A 16940-nucleotide genomic window follows, 5' to 3' on the forward strand; every position below is an offset into this window, starting at 1 on the left:
TGCTAAAACTCCCGAATCCCCGGACAAAAACAACATTCCACATCTAAGTGATAGTCTTCAAGGAATTCCTGTTCAATTGAGGCCATTTTTTTCTCGTGCTTCTCATATGCATACCATATCAAACTCGAACCATCTGGTGCATTGTGTGAATGTACATTCTTTCCCAGATTGAAATAATGAGAACAAAAGCCTGAGAATAATGATGAAGCTTGTCGATGCACGGGCAAGGCATTTGGGCGGTTGCAAGTTGTTCTTTTTGGGAGGGTGCTTTGAGTTGATGTACGGTAAAGTTAGGGCCTCCATGTGCCAGGGTATATAAATATACATAGGTATGTACCTATGTTAATGTATCTGCATATTTGTATGTCGATTTAGGAATACGTATTAAGCAAGCCCTTATCGAGGGCTGTCAGAATCCAAAGGGAGTGAGAGCGCAAATCTGGTAAAACTGATTTTTCACTCGAGATGCTGCAAAAGGTGCCAAGCAAGGGAAGCTCACAAGAAGGAGCTGAATGATAGATTCAAAGAAAAAGGGGATTAGAGGAATGATAGATGGCTTAGACAAACGTCTAGACAAAACGTTATCTCTGTTTTGAAAAAAAACATCAGGTGTAAATTAAGTGCTGCAAGGATTCCGATTTTGTTCCAGAGCGATAGCGGAAGTCACAGGTTTCCTCCAAAAGCGTTGCTATAATACGTATAATAGAGATAGGGAAGAACGGGCTGTTCCTCATTTAAGCAAGTGCATTAAAAGTGAATCTACAGTCGGCCATTAGAACAGCTTCATTCATTGTTTAATCAACTAGTCAACCACATTCAACAGGCGACACGCCATAACTGGACACACCAAAACTCAAACAATCACAGCAAACATGCATGTTAAAGAAAACATAATCAAAACCCCGCTAATGCTACAACTAGGAAATTAATAATTAAAATAGAGAAGAGAGAATATACATGTAACTCTGAAGCTATATGAGAGGGTTTTCCATACCATGCTGGGTGTTGCTGGTATTAACTCGGTAGGGGCCCTGAGAGTCAGGTAGGGGCCTGCTTGTAACTACCCCTATCTCTGAAAGCCCCCGAGAGTCAGGCAGGGGCCCGCTGGTGTCTCCCCCTAGCTGGGAGGGCCCCTGAGAGTCAGGCAGGAGCCTGGTGTCTCCCCCTAGCTGGTAGGGCCCCTGCGAGTCAGCCAGGGGCCAGGGGACACTGTGAAAGGCCCACTGCAGGAGCCCATCCATGGATTCCTGCCCAGAGAGAAATTGGTCACCATGGTGGCATCGAATTAATTACATTTTTTATTGATATGATAACAATTATGATTATGGTAGAGGTAATGATTACGTTTATAATTATGAGTATTGTTTAATTTTATTTTATATATCACGGAGAGTCTCTGTGAGTCTCACAGAAATTAGTTTGGAAAACTGATGAAAGTTATTGATTGAGCTAATCAAGCAATATTTATTGAGCTAATGGATTTCAGATACACAATTTAACTCAGTTACTCTCTCTCCATTGAAACCAAGCTTGGACCCCATGCAAAGGAGACCCAGTTGTGGATATGCCCGATACAGCTGGTGACACATTATGCCTGTGTTACAGTGCTTACCTCTCCGATGATACAGTCAACTTCCTCCCTCTGGATGATGGAATCAAGGAAAGAGAAGTTCTGCACATTTAGTGGTTGAACCACCTGAGAATGCACATGCACACACACACACACACACACACACACACACACACACACGCACATGCACACACACACACACACACACACATTAATAAAATGCGGATAGAGAGATGAAAAGAGTAAAATAAGTCTAATACACACACGCACATGTGCACAGACCAACACACTCTCACACATACCTGCAACCCTGCAGCCCCAGACTCAGGCCTTTCCTCTGGGTGTTGGTTTGAGAGAAGGATGCAGGATAAGCAGACAGACCTCTCCCTGGTGTTGAAAGGACATCCAGTAAATGGTCATCAAATATAACCTGGTGTGTGTGTGTGTGTGTGTGTGTGTGTGTGTGTGTGTGTGTGTGTGTGTGTGTGTGTGTGTGTGTGTGTGTGTGTGTGTGTGTGTGTGTGTGTGTGTGTGTGTGTGTGTTCTTCTGTCTGTGTGTGTGCGTGCGCGTGTGTGCGTGTGTTTTCTTGTGCGTGTGCGTGCACGTGCTGTTGTTGATAATCAATATGTCATTATGCCTCCATCACCAAATACAGTGTTGGTCATTGACCAGCGGAAAAAGCCAATGGAGGCTGCAAAGGTCCATTACAGTCTATTAGTTGGGGGTGGGCTGGCCACATAAGTATCCACCTTCAGCATGATAATAGCAGAGTACAGCCCCACGAGCGAGTGCAGCTGCAGTCTGCACTACCAATTAGGAAGGCTACTTTAAACTTAAATCACTGTGGTGAATTATTAGCATGTGTGCCTTGCTAATGGTGGGGTGCTACAGATGCGACTAGGACTAATGTAGAGGTACAAGCGAGGAAAAATTCCTAAGGCCGCTGCTGTGTTGACGAGTGTTGATGTGTTGGTGATGGGCGTTTACTTGTTGAAGTGACATTGGAGGTGGTAGCATCGCAGGCACTGAGGACATTGGCTTAGCTGGCCTCCAGTCAGGAGGCAAACACCGCACACAGCACCATCAACCCCGCCTGAAAACTGGACACACACACAGACACACTCGCCACACACGCGCACACATACGCATGCACACACACACACACACACACACACACACACACACACACACACACACACACACACACACACACACACACACACACACACACACACACACACACACACACACACACACACACAAATCGCACAAACACAAGCACATACACATACACATAAACACATAGTAATAAAGTTTCCCAATAAGAATCCATTGCCTCTCTGAAAAAGAACGTAATTTCATCAATAATTGTGTATCTTATCAAATATATCAAATATAATATAAGGTGAAATAGAGTAAATAATGTATTATCCAGAAGTGATCACCGGCAACTTCCCAGCACATGTAAGCCAACAACTATGTTGTTGCTGTTAGATGATTGGATCCCTGAGTAGCTCACCTGATAAGGGGCCTTGCCAGTCTCCATTTTCAGCTTGTTGCCATGGCACCACTGACATTCCCAAGTCCCGCTGCATATTTCAAAGTGAAATCAAAACTGAAAAACACATTCCTAAAGCGTGTGTTGAAATAGTGTCTGACCGTCTCTGATGTCAAGGAGGGACACAGTCACCATTACAGGCAACTAAATGGGCCAACGTTGTTTGACGCATCCGCTCGTCCTTACCTAGAGCCCCACCGGACCCCGTACCTCGCTATTGATGCGAGTGGAGGCTGTAGGCAGCCTAGGTGGAAGGCTCTGGGACAGCCGTCACAGCAAATCAACTCCCCGCCGTCTTTACACACGGCGCACTCATCATCGTTAAGGTGAAGCTGAGTAACGCGCACGCACACAGACACGCACGCACACACAGACGAATACACAGGCACACAGACACATACGCACACACGCATGAGTTACAGGGAAAGTTCAAATGATCAACATATCAGATGTTCAGCGTTAGTACCTCTGTAATGTTGGTGTTTGTCGCCCTCGTGTGGTGAACCAGAGTCGTTGCCACACAGACCTTTTGGGGTCCATTGTCTTCCTCGAGCACAGAGGAGTAATCCTGACTTGCGACTCCAATGCACATTTTGGCACTTTCTGTGAATTGCCAAGCAACTGATAATGACACTAACCAAATCTAGATCTAGGCATAGAAAGGGCAACGTTTAAATAGTAGTGGAGTAAGTTTCGAGGAGAACAACATGCTCTCAAAGACAATAATTAGTAATATGATAACAATAATTATAATATAAATACCTTCGGAGATATTGATCTGTTTATTTTTTGGTGCAGGTATAATTCAAATCTGTTGTCATATATGCATATACGCGCTCACACACACACACACACACACACACACACACACACACACACACACACACACACACACACACACACACACACACACACACACACACACACACACACACACACACACACACACACGCACACCATTTCTAAAGGCTTACCGTTGGGGACCTGGCTCCTGGGGGCCTCCTCCCTTGCCTCCTGACTCTCCGGTACGTTCCTAGTAGAGGAAGAGGAGCGTATGGAGAAGGGAGGGACGGTTCTCAGGTCCGGCGTCACTGCCCTCCCACCTTTGGTGTCACATCAGCGGCAAGACGTGGTCAGGAAATGTAATGGGGAAAACATCGCATTGGTTGGACAAAATGGAGGCTGAGTAGAAGTTGATAATGATCATTTTAATTGGATCGTGTTTAAATAATTACCTTTGGCCGCTAGTACTGGAGCCATCTGTGCTTTGATACTTTTTGTTTTTTGTGACTTTAATTTGTCCTCTAAAACAATGACAATAACAAGTGTTAATACCAGCTCTGTAATTTAGAAAAATCGTTTTAATGTTTGACAGTTATTATATCTTAAACAATTATGCCAAATCACTATATTAATGTGCAATATATGTATTCACAATTAAAAACATACATCCTACACATTATACATTCTAGAACTGACAATGAAATAAATACACAAATAACAACCTTTCTTCTTCTTAGAGTTGTGTTCTACATAGTGTGTGTTGGAGGTCTTCTTTCTGTCTGCACCGTTCCGCTTTACGTGGTGATGTTCCCTGGAGCCTTCGGTAGACCTTTTCACACATCTGTATTTTCCCACATTTACACCTGTCATGAACGTGACACCATGTTAGATAATAAAGGATGATGTGGGATTAAATGATATATGATACATGATATGATAATATATTATAATACATTACGTTACATTATGTCACACAAACTTTTTTGTGCTTATTTCAATGCATGCATACACATGTAAACGAGGACGAGAGCTTCCCAGTAAAGGAACTGATGAGGCTTCAGAACAAGTGGGTGCCCACTCTAGCCAAGGTGTAGTCAAAACCCCATCCCCTACGTGCAGGCTCCCTGGTGAGCAGGCAGTGTAGCTTGGGGTAGCTCTCCATGTTGTAGTCCTTGGTAAGACTGCTCCAGAAGGCCCGGAGGATGGGTCGACCCTGAAGCAGGACCCAGGACACCAGGGAGTACATGGCCCTGTGCACCCCGGTCTTCCCCTGGCTCACCATCGTGTCCTGAGAGACGTAGACAGCAGAGAGCTCTCCTCAAGCGTCGTTTTCATGATGATGCATTCAACAGTGGTACAAATATTTCATTATTTTGTCAAGTATTTAGAGTGTTGCCCGTGGATTGATAGATGGATATTTTATTCATCCCCTTGGGGAACTCAGGTTTCCAGTAGCTCGAAAAGGTAGTCGACAGATGGTAACGAAATGGACAACCGGTAAAAGTCAATCAAAAAAGTAAATAAAAGTGAGCAATATTGCACACAATTGAAATTGCATTTAAAAAACAGCCAGTGGTAGACATAAATAAATAAATATTACGCAATTCCACACTGTCCAGTGTGTGTGGGGGCTGGGTTGAGGGAGAGAGAGACAGAAAGAGTCATGATGGGCCACTACCCTTGCCTGAGTTGTTGTGTAGTCTGATGGCTGTGGGGACAAAGGTTGTTCTGTACTGCTCAGGTACAGAACATGAAGATGTACACAACCTATTATTGCTTGTATAATATCCCATCAAACAATGACCTTCACAAGAGCACACTGGCAACTAAACGTAAACACAGGTGCTTATGATATCAATCCTTGACTGACCTAGTTTCAAATTGGATTCGTTTTACTGTTAAGGTCAAATGATGATCTGATTATAGCATGTCAAATAAATGAAAATATTGTATTGCAACCAAAAGGTTGTAGCATGACCGTTGACGCTACGTTAGCCTCTTCTGGTCGGTGTTGTGTGATGGATGAGCTCCTATCCTCTTACCTTGAGCAGCTGCTCAGTGATGATGTTTCTATCAGCCAGGCCGTGCACCAGGGGGAAGGGGTCGTCTACGGCCATGGCGATGTCGGTGCGCAGCTCTCTCAGCCGAGTGCGAAGGTCGGTGGTCCCATAAATCTCAACCCTGGACATGTTACTCTAACTCTGTGTGTAGATATCTGAGTCCCCGTAAATCTGAAGCATGAACATGTTACCCTGAGTCTTTTTTCGGTGTATGCAGGTCTGTTGCATGGTGCATCTATACACTAAGCCTGATGGACGTTCAGTGTTGTGTGGACAAGAAGAACGGGGATCCTGGTTTTGATGAGTTGGACGTGTCCACCCTTTTACACCCTGAACGTGTGAGGGAGTAACAGGGAGGTTTGAGATGTGTTAATGTTGCCTGGGAGGAGGTGTGTCTTTTTATAAGAGGAAGGTGGTGTTTTAGAGAAAAGAGTCAAATATCTGAAATAGTTTGCATCCATCTAGTCGAGTCTTTGGAATTGCATGCGATCAAGTGTTATAAATGCGCACACAAAGACATACACACACACACACACCCATACACACAGACACAATTCCCTTAACATTTCAGGCTATTAAAACATCGATAGGAATACAAAGTAATATTTTCTCTGAAATATTCCTGATAATTTCACACAGCCTTACCTGCACACACACACACACACACACACACACACACACACACACACACACACACACACACACACACACACACACACACACACACACACACACACACACACACACACACACACACACACAGTCTGTCCGTCTGGGGGAATACCAGTCATGATAGATGACTTCTCAGTTAATTGGTTAAGTTGCTCGACCAAGAATAGCCTCCAAGGTTTTTCTTTCAGAGGTGCTTTCCACGCCAACTTCCCCGAAACTCCAGTCAGATTTACTGCTCGCCCTTTCAACTGCTGTGTATATGTATACATAAATATTACACTTATAATAAATCACATTGTGAATATCTTGTATAACAATTAAACAGATCTTTCTGTCAAAACATAATGCATAATGTATTTTCAGCCTAAAAGTCTTTTAATTAAAAGTTCTGAGTTAAGATTTACTTAAGCAATTCCCAGACAGAAAATCTTGGATAAGATTATCATTAAATAAGACACACTGGCATTCTATTGCCCTACCTGTGATTTTGTTTGCATCGTTTGTTTTTTTGCTGCAAAACGAATCACCTCCTTCGAGGCAGGGAGGCTATTACCTCTTGTCTGAACAAACACAGGTGTAGCTAATACCTTAATCACCGGTCCGTTCGGGTCCACCAGGGAACCGACACACATGTTAAAGACGCTGAACCCCGGCGAGTAAACCAGGACACGGTTCATGTTGGAGATCATAGCCAACGTTAATATTAGGAGCTGTATCATTTTAAGAACTCGCTGATACATCACATGCAATAAATTATGCACTGGTTTCTAAACCTTTGATGGAAGTTCTTGCAACACCTCTTCTGGGAATGAACCATTCCGTATGTGGAATAAAAAAATGTTTAGGTAAGCTTTGAAGCCACATTAGTCGGATGAAAAATAAAAAGGATGAGCACTCAAATAATCTACCATTTTGGTCCCACTTAGTGTTGATGGTTAGGAGAGTGAAGCCCTTTAATCTGTCATTTATTAATCATTAAACATTATTACATTATTCATACTGGTGAACAAGGACCACTTCTACAGAGGGACGTTCACAACATACATATTACATTATTATATACAGTGCAGTGCATTACAGTGGATCTTCAGTAATGTGTTACGGGAACAGGGTGGTGGTGGGGGGGGTAGGGGGTAGTGGATTGACTGGGAGTAGGTGTGGGGGTGGTGGGAAACTGAAATAAGTGTGTGATATTAAGTCATCCTTTTTTTTTCTTTTTCTTTTTCTTATTATTATTGTTACTCTTCTTTGACCACAGACTAGTTTGTCGTATAAAAGTTAAACCCATATATATATATAGTGTCACTATATCTTCACTGCTACTGTTCGGTGGAACCAACTGTAATTTGAATCTCGTGGGGGGAGGGGGGGTAGGCCTCCAAAGGCTCTGGAACATTCTCTGATACATTCTGCCAACCCTTTCCTTCCCAGGGTAGAGAGAGACGGACTCTGGAAGCGGGAAGGTCACAGATCAGATCAGGGTAGAGAGAGGGAGAGATACTCTGGAGGTGGAGAGGTCGTAGATCAGATCGGTGTGCATGCGTGCTGCAGACATTCAGATGTGGTCGTCGGCCATCTTGGAAAAATGGCTTAACCCGAATATTTCTCCTTTTATGGTGAGGCATCATTTTTGGTGCTTTACCTTTTTTATATATAAAAAAATACAAAACATAATGGCGAAAAGAACTCCTATTTGTATCCCCTTTTCATCAGCCAAAACTCTTAGTTTGTTGTTGTTTTTGTTTTAGTTCAATGAATCTTTCCCCTGTTTTTCTTTCCAGCACTTACATATTGACAAAGTATACAATATTTTACAACTGAACAAGACTGAAAGATAAAGTGAGATTTTTTTTCCAATCAGACACAAGGCCCGGATCCCATATCCAATTAGAGAATTTGACTGGCAGCTAACCAGTAGTAAGCAACACAACAAGCCTATGGTGTGAGGGGGAGCTGTGCAATCAGCAGCTCTGCACTAACATGAGCACCCGCCCTCGGGGACGGTCGGCTCTGCTGGTTTGTCCAGCTTGATGTCAATCACTGGAGAACAGAAGAGTTAAGGAAAAAAAATAGGCACAATTGTTTGTCTCATAGACGCATTACAGATGTTTTTTGAAATGTTAGATAAGACGCTCTATGAAGGCCCATATCCAGAATCCATATCATCACATCACAAAACATGAATAATTAAAGATTTGAGTTGGTGTCCCAGTGTATTTCATATTGTCACGTCTCACATGCAGCAGCATATGATCGATGTACCCATTTGGTATGTTCCTTTATAAATATGGATGTATAACTGTATCATTGCTTGCTAATCAGTTTGCATACAATATACACTTACTGAGTGTAAATAGGGATTCTTTGCTGTATAGGCTAGATTGCAGATAACGTAGTAAGTCACAATTATGAGCTACTAGAGTGCCACATTGATTTTTTTAAATGTCCAGTTTCATCTCATCATAGTGAGTCCAAATGTAAGTAATTAATATTGGAGAAGCTGTCTGGAGACCCAGCCCCACATAAAGGGAACTAGTACATCCGAGCTCCCAACCAGCGATCACCTCTGAGGTACGCCACTAGATGGCGCTGTTACCATACCTGCAGCCCCCACCCACATGCCGGTCGTGTCATACTGACTCAGTAAAAAGGTTCTGTGTATTTCAGAACAAGAAGGATAATGGCGAGCTGGGCTCCTTCTTAGTATTGGAGCCAGAAGCAACGATGAGATTAAATGTACTTCTCTCCCTCTCTCTCTCTCTCTCTCCCTCTCTCTCCCTCTCTCTCCCTCTATCTCTCACGTCCCTCTCCCCCCCTCTCTCTTGTGTGTTTGGCAGCCATGGCCGTCCGCACTTTGAGTCTGGCTGATAAAGGATACTGCCTTCGGGGTTGGCATCGTCCAAGCTTTCCATTCCAGGTAGGGCGGCAGCAACGCGGCGAAACAGCTACAGGCGGACCGAGGCCCCGCGTCGATGATGGCAATAAACAAGAAAACAACGAATGAGGCCGGGGGAAGGGCAACATTTAACCAACAATAAATCAAACCTACTTGCATTTTATCCTCAGAAGTAAATAAAAACCGAAACGCGGTGCTGAAGAGAGGATGGGGCCGCACCTGTTTTACATTGCAGCCTGTCTTTGCGCTGGTCTCAATGAACATGACTTTGAGTTCTTTCGCTCTCTGCTCCCCCTCCTCGATGGTGATCTGCCTGCATAGGAGACCAGGGCACAGACTGTAACGCTCAAAACCCCCCTCACCCTTTCATGAAAGAAACCCGTACATACAGTATGCATGCACACATTGTGAGTGTGGACAGGGAACAGACATGAGCAATCGATGACAGATGACCGGCCGCACCTCTTCTCCTCCAGATCTGTCTTGTTGCCCACCAGCATGATGATGACGTCAGAGCCCCTCTCAGTCCTCACGTCGTCGATCCATTTAAAGGTCTGCCGGAAGGAGTTCACGTCTGGAGAGGATAGGACAGGTTAGACAGACGTACAGACAGAGAGATAAGATCGATATGTAGCGGGGTTATGAGAGAGACAGAGACAGACAGACAGAGAGACAGAGAGACAGACAGACAGACAGACAGACAGACAGACAGACAGACAGACAGACAGACAGACAGACAGACAGACAGACAGACAGACAGACAGACAGACAGACAGACAGACAGACAGACAGACAGAGGGGAGGGAGAGAGATTGAAAGATAGATTAAAAGACAGACAGACAGATAGATATAACAGAAGGGAATGGAATAGAATAGAATAGACAGACCAAAATATTGATAGCATATAATATAATAGGCAGACAGATAGATAGAGATAGAGAAATAGAGAGATTAATGGATGGAGAGAGTGTGAGAGAGAAAGACGAAGAGAAAGGGAGACGGATAGAGAGACAGAGAGAGAGACAGACGGACAGGCAGGCAGACAGACAGATAGATTGATATAGATAGAGAAATAGAGTTGATAGATGGATAGAGAGAGAGAGAGAGAGAGAGAGAGAGAGAGAGAGAGAGAGAGAGAGAGAGAGAGAGAGAGAGAGAGAGAGAGAGAGAGAGGGAGGCAAAGAGAGACAGACAGACAGACAGTGGGACAGAGAGAGAGACAGATAGACAGACTCACTGGTGATGTCGTACACGACCACAGCCACTGTTGAGTCTCGGATGTAGCTCGGGATGAGGCTCCTGAACCGTTCCTGTCCTGCAGTATCCCACAGCTGCAGCCTTACCTACACGCACACACACACACACACGCACACGCACACACGCACACGCACACGCACAGCACACGCACACGCACACACAACACACACACACACACAACACACACACACACACACACACACACACACACACACACACACACACAGGCTCACACAACATGCACACGCACACACACACAGAGGCATGCACACACACACACAAACACGTACACACACATGCACACACACACACAAACACACAAACACACAGGCTCACACACACACATACACGCACAAACACGCAGGCTCACACAACACACGCACACACACGCAAACATACACACACACACGCATACACGCACACAAACACACGCACACACACACACACATATGCACACATCATCTAGTGGCTGCCCTGATCTTAAACTACTTCAAAATGACTAATACAGCATTTTAACTAGTAAAATGATTGCTTGATTTGTCCGAATATTTCCCATTTTTAATATATACTACCAATTGATTACATCATCTGATTATCAGAAGTACAGTTCAGGTTGGTGCTGAAGATGCATACATTTAGGAGTCTAAACATCTGTGTAAACATGTGTGCTTGGGAAAGGTCAAACCAGGTTCCTTACTGTTCGATCCTCCAGGTACATCGTCTTCGATAAGAAGTCAATCCCAATTGTGGCCTGTGGCAGAGATACAACACAACATGAGCGGGAAATACAACACAACAAGAGCAGAAGTACCACACGACATGAGCCGAAATACAACACAAGCAGAAATACAACACAACATGAGCAAAAATACAACACAACACAAGCAGCAATACCACACAACATGAGCACAAATACAACAGAACATGAGCGCAAATACAACACAACACGAGCGCAAATACAACGACACAGGAGAACAAATAGAAAATTACAGCAAAGAGCAGCTCTCTACTGAATCATGACAAGTGTAAGACCTAAACACTGAAATTCAATAAGCTTGAAGAGCAAAAGTCATTTTGATTTTACTGCATGCACAGTCAATCACTGAATATTTCACATACCTTAATGGATATGGGAATGACATATTACTTGTATACTGTAGGACTCAACATTAAACTCACCAGGGAGGGACAAGAGTCCCATAAATCACATGGAATAATATACTCATAAAGTGATATCCACATTCTATGAGGATATGGTTTCACGTTTACATGTGAATGTACTGTATATTCCCTGGCCTACCCGTATGCAGAATGTGTCTGACCTACAGTGCAGCTAGCTAGCTCTCCACAGACGTTTTATCTGGCCCGCTGCAAACGGACACCAAATCAATCAAATCTGTTGAGTGCATTCAATGTTGCTCTGCTATCTAATGTACCGAACACACCCAAGGCATACCTATAGAAACATGCGTTTACTAGGATGTCGAATTTGATCTATCTATCTCCATTATATCTTCTAAGGAGAAACATGAGTCACACATTTTATGGAGGTATATTCCTCAAAGAGAAATTGTGTCCGAGGCCGTAATCCTGTGCCCTGATTGGACTAATCAGTACAAGTCTACCTCATGGGCTCACCTGATACGTGTTGTCAAAGCTGTCATACATGAACCTGGTGATCAGAGAGGTCTTCCCCACTGCAACACAACACACACACGCACACACACACACACACACACACGCACGCACAAACACACACACACACACACACACAGGATGATAAGACAAAACACAACTCTGACAATAAATGCAATAGAACATCAACCCCAACCTTTGCCCACCTTATGACATCCTTAGGACACTCAATTCACCATAACCACGTCGCCTTATCCATAACCCCCATTGTGATGAGTTATTCAATCGAGTTGTACTGTATCCTCGTCATGCAGTGACCTGTGTCTTCCAACCAAGGTGATGTAGCGGGCTAGCATAGGACGAGCATCCACCTGGGTGCCATGCAACCGGCCAGCCATTTTATACAACATCACCAAAGATGTGGTTGAGTAAGAGGCCGCTGTGCTGGGTGTCAGCAGCAGACAGAGGCCGGGTTGAGAGCTGCCAATGGGCCGTGGTGGCTGGGCGAGGGCTCCCTCTGGTTTCAGCACCACGGAGAGCACCATTGCAGCAGCGTCCACCGGGCCGGGGGTGGGGGACGGTGTACGTGGAAGGTGTGTGTGGGGCGAATACATGGTTTGTGCCGGTCGATGCGGTCTGTGGAGTCCATGTTGTAGTGGAGTCTAGGGCAGTGACGGCGGCCCACTCACACACGCATGTGCGCGCATGCAGGCTCACACACGCGCACACACACGCACACACACACACACACACACACACACACACACACACACGCACACACGCGCACACACACACACACACACACACACACACGCACACACGCGCACACACACACACGCGCACACACGCACACACACACGCGCACACACTCACACACACACATTCAAAGTCACACACACGCACACACATACACCATCCACAGATACACACATACACATACAACCACACACAGACACACATACACAAACACACACACACACACGGACACACACCATACATGGACTGTTATTTCCATTCATTAATTTGGAGGACATTATATGTAGGCCTCGTATAGATGTCCGACCACGTATTCAGGGTGCGTTTTATCACTGCTCACCCGAAATCAGTTGTTTTGAATTCATGCCAAACAACTAACAAAAAAGGTGACATGTCAAACATGCGAATCTACTGCTGGGACATCATTTTATTAACATTTTTGTGTTTCTTATCGCTGCCCAGCCGCCAAATGACGGCATCGAGCAGCAGCGAGCTTCAAGGATGCTCCAGACACGGCCAACCAGGGTGTGTCCCGACCTGACATGGGGAGCGTTTCTCCATCTCTCCCCCAAAAACCAGCAGAAAAAACTCACGATGGCATCTAGGGCATGCACTGTGATATACGATGTGAATGCTGAAAACCTGACGTTAATCATCTTTTATGAAATTTCTAGTTATTTTTGTCGGCCACTGCAGCAGACAGCAACCAAACAATCGGATTCAGTGTTTGCATCCATAACGGACCGCACATATCAGAACAAAAAGGGAGGATGCTGTGCAACCTTATTGTCGCATCCAATGTTGGGGTGCTTTACTGTTAGTGGGATCGGGGCTCGTGTGGGGTGTTTTCCAGTTGCATTAAGCTTCCCCCCCCCCCCCCCCTTGGCTAATACCGTTCGCCGCAAGCAGAATGGGCCAACCGCACACGCGGGGTAGAAACGTGTGGAATCAGGGCAACGATATCAGGATCAACCTTAAACTTTAAAACCAACAAGGATCAGAGGCATCGGCCTTGAAGATACGCCTGTTTGCCTTGATATGACAACCAACCTCCCCCCCCCCCCCCCCAAGAAGCGGTGCATGTTGGAGGCACGACTCACCGCTCTGCTCTCCTAGAAACACCAGCTTAAATTTCCTCAGAGGGTTCCCCAAGTCACCTCCAGCCGACATGATGGTAGTGATTGAGTTCTCCTGCGGTTATTTTACAATGTTCCTGGATTTTGTGGGGTTCTGGCGCTGTTAACGTCCTGGGGATACGTCCTCCTCGCCTCGTATAACGATGGGAATGCAGCTCAGCATCGCCCTGTCAGTTTCGGTAGCTAGTACGCATGCGCAGCACGACCTCAACTATTTCATTCCCTTACCTTTCTGTTCGTTTTCCTCCCCATCACGTAGAAATAGGTTTTTATTCGAATTGCTAATCGAATAATGAGTTTAATGGGTTACTAAAAATGTATGGGTGTGATCTGCTGTTTTTTGGCCGTTTTGTATTCCTTGTTATTTTATCTTATTGGTGTAGGCTATTTCTGTATTTCTGAAGTATTTATTTTTACTAAAAAATCATGAATATTTGAATAAAGAAGATGAATAAAGTCTTTGTATCTTAGGCCTATCTTATCTTAAAATAGTAAACACACTTTTGTTCCCAGGTATTTATTCTAAAAGGTACAAAGCAACAGAAACAATCTTACAAAGCCTACCATATAATATAGGCCTACACGTCCAGAAACATACCCCAACCGCTACTTTTAAGTACAAATGTTTATTTGCTCACTCGCCATTCACATGTAAACGTGAAACAATATCCTCATAGAATGTGGACATCACTTTATGAGTATATTATTTCCATGTAATTTATGGGACTCTTGTCCCTCCTTGGTGAGTTCAATGTTGACGTCCTGGATAAATCTGTGAGCTGCAAGCAACAGTATCGACGCCACAGCCAGACAGCCCGTGTGTGCCGAAGAAGCTAATAAAATGACTTGATGACGACTCGGCAGCAATACGGCCGAGAAGCTTTTGGTTAAACATGTTAATTGGACTCATGTCGGAGTTTGTCCTTGTCGTACGGGCTACATATATGGGTTGACCCTCACAGGCTGCAGGGGTTAAACATGAATCCAAACAATGACAGTGCAGGAAATTGTCCTTTTCAGCATGAAAACAATAATAAAGTGTGGATTACAACATTGATGAAAATATATATATGTTTTGTATGTGTCGTTTTTGTAAATGTGTTGTTTATGAAAATAACGTGCTAAATATTCCACCACAGGGAAACCTGCAGTGTCAATACTCGATGTGTGTTAAAGCCAATGCCATTTAAATATATATTTATACATGACTTATTCCTTTTAACAGTGAGTGCTCTTCATGGAGTAAAGTAACGGCTCTGTTTTGAAAATCCGATCACGTAAGTGACAGGTTGAATATCATCACAAAGACTTCTGGGACGTTTACCTCCTAAATCAAAGAACATCCAAGCTAACTCCCAAAGCTCTGCTTAGGGATAGCTCTGTGGAGGAGAGGGGTGTGCAGCGGGAAGTGACAAAACACAACAGCATGAAGTGTGACTGAAGACGAATAAGAGGAGAATATCTTCAGTGAAAATATCTCACCACATTTCCCCCCAAATATATTCAGACTACTTTTATCTATACCACGTTATCACCATGAATCTCCTCATTCACTTATTCACTAACCCTAACTCTATCATCATGAATCTCTTCATTCACTTACTCACTAACCTTATCACCATGAATCTCCTCATTCACTTATTCACTAACCCTAACTCTATCATCATGAATCTCTTCATTCACTTACTCACTAACCTTATCACCATGAATCTCTTCATTCACTTATTCACTAACCCTATCACCATCCATCTTGTCCCCTCACTACTGCCACCGGCTCCTCATCAACACTGTGTAGACTGGCAACTGTAAAAACACACTTATTAAACTGCCCTTCTGGAAGCCTCATCCACTTACGCAAATGAGTTTTCTTTCTGCAGAAGAGCTCCATAACGAAGCATGAAACAACCCCTCTCAACCCTGTGTGGTTTCTGGTTTCCGGCCCAGCCACTATTGCTGTCTCCGCCCAGAAGATCTGCTATAACATACACCACTGCTGGAGTCCAGACCAACAACCCTAGTTATACAGTGCTTTTTTCTAACCGGTGACCAGCCAAAGCGCTTTAAAATATTGCCTAACATTCCCCCATTCATGCACACATGCGGTCAGCCAGCTCTTCGGGAGCAGTTAGGGTTAGGTGCCTTCCTCGGGGACACCTCGACACTCGAGGAGGAGCCGGAGATTGAACTAGCAACCTCCTGGTTGCAAGTCAACCCGCTCTACCTCCTGAGCAACTGTCGCCCCCAACCCTCCTTTACACTAAACGGGGGAAAAAAAGAATAAAAGAGAAGGGGGAAAAGGCACTGTGCAAGATTAACAGATGCCCTTTGGTTTTGGGAGTTTGCTGGGAATTTTTGCTGCAGTTGGTGTCACATTGTAAGAAGTACTCTCCACTGTCCTCCTCTCCACAGTGCAAACACACAGTCCAAGCTGCAGCGGTATGACCGACACAGGGACAGGGAACCGGGTAAAAAGAAGCACCGATGCTATTTTTAAGTCAATTTTTATTTTAAATATACATATCTTGTCATGCAGAATCAGAGGAAAGCTGTGTTCTCACTCAGAGCGTACTCAGAGTGTAAGGTTGTTTCAGAAGTGTATTGCAGTGACTTGCAGCA

The 16940-nt window shown here is 44.4% G+C and overlaps 2 protein-coding genes across 2 annotated transcripts; both read right to left on the reverse strand.

The window, feature by feature from the left end:
* Positions 1-404: 404 nt before the first annotated feature.
* aire (autoimmune regulator) lies at positions 405-6217 on the reverse strand. The gene is made up of 12 exons (XM_056596212.1): positions 5955-6217; positions 5026-5200; positions 4635-4775; positions 4365-4433; positions 4104-4232; positions 3596-3732; positions 3316-3461; positions 3091-3160; positions 2559-2692; positions 1873-1957; positions 1613-1696; positions 405-1247 (listed from the first exon to the last, which is right to left on the reverse strand). Exons 1-12 carry the CDS (start codon positions 6099-6101, stop codon positions 972-974), a joined length of 1593 nt encoding a protein of 530 aa, XP_056452187.1. The 5' UTR covers positions 6102-6217; the 3' UTR covers positions 405-971.
* A 1925-nt stretch (positions 6218-8142) lies between these two features.
* On the reverse strand, positions 8143-14407 carry LOC130388250 (ras-related protein Rab-6B-like). The gene is made up of 8 exons (XM_056597667.1): positions 14289-14407; positions 12436-12494; positions 11495-11548; positions 10778-10883; positions 10003-10114; positions 9760-9853; positions 9523-9589; positions 8143-8684 (listed from the first exon to the last, which is right to left on the reverse strand). Exons 1-8 carry the CDS (start codon positions 14356-14358, stop codon positions 8620-8622), a joined length of 627 nt encoding a protein of 208 aa, XP_056453642.1. The 5' UTR covers positions 14359-14407; the 3' UTR covers positions 8143-8619.
* Between the last annotated feature and the right edge of the window lie 2533 nt (positions 14408-16940).

Source organism: Gadus chalcogrammus, chromosome 8 (genome assembly GCF_026213295.1).
Source record: "Gadus chalcogrammus isolate NIFS_2021 chromosome 8, NIFS_Gcha_1.0, whole genome shotgun sequence".
NCBI lineage: Eukaryota > Metazoa > Chordata > Actinopteri > Gadiformes > Gadidae > Gadus > Gadus chalcogrammus.

What these genes read in the sequence shown, in the direction of transcription:
- LOC130388250 (XM_056597667.1), bottom strand. Translation starts at nt 14,358, where the DNA reads ATGTCGGCTGGAGGTGACTTGGGGAACCCTCTGAGGAAATTTAAGCTG. An exon ending in GCTTTGACAACACGTATCAG is followed by an intron (nt 11,549 to 12,435) that starts GTGAGCCCATGA and finishes TCTCTGCCACAG; the next exon opens with GCCACAATTGGGATTGACTT. An exon ending in CGATGCCAACCCCGAAGGCA is followed by an intron (nt 8,685 to 9,522) that starts GTATCCTTTATC and finishes TCTGTTCTCCAG; the next exon opens with TGATTGACATCAAGCTGGAC.
- aire (XM_056596212.1), bottom strand. Translation starts at nt 6,101, where the DNA reads ATGTCCAGGGTTGAGATTTATGGGACCACCGACCTTCGCACTCGGCTG. An exon ending in GCTCACCAGGGAGCCTGCAC is followed by an intron (nt 4,776 to 5,025) that starts GTAGGGGATGGG and finishes CGTTCATGACAG; the next exon opens with GTGTAAATGTGGGAAAATAC. An exon ending in TCCAGTACTAGCGGCCAAAG is followed by an intron (nt 4,233 to 4,364) that starts GTAATTATTTAA and finishes GTGACACCAAAG; the next exon opens with GTGGGAGGGCAGTGACGCCG.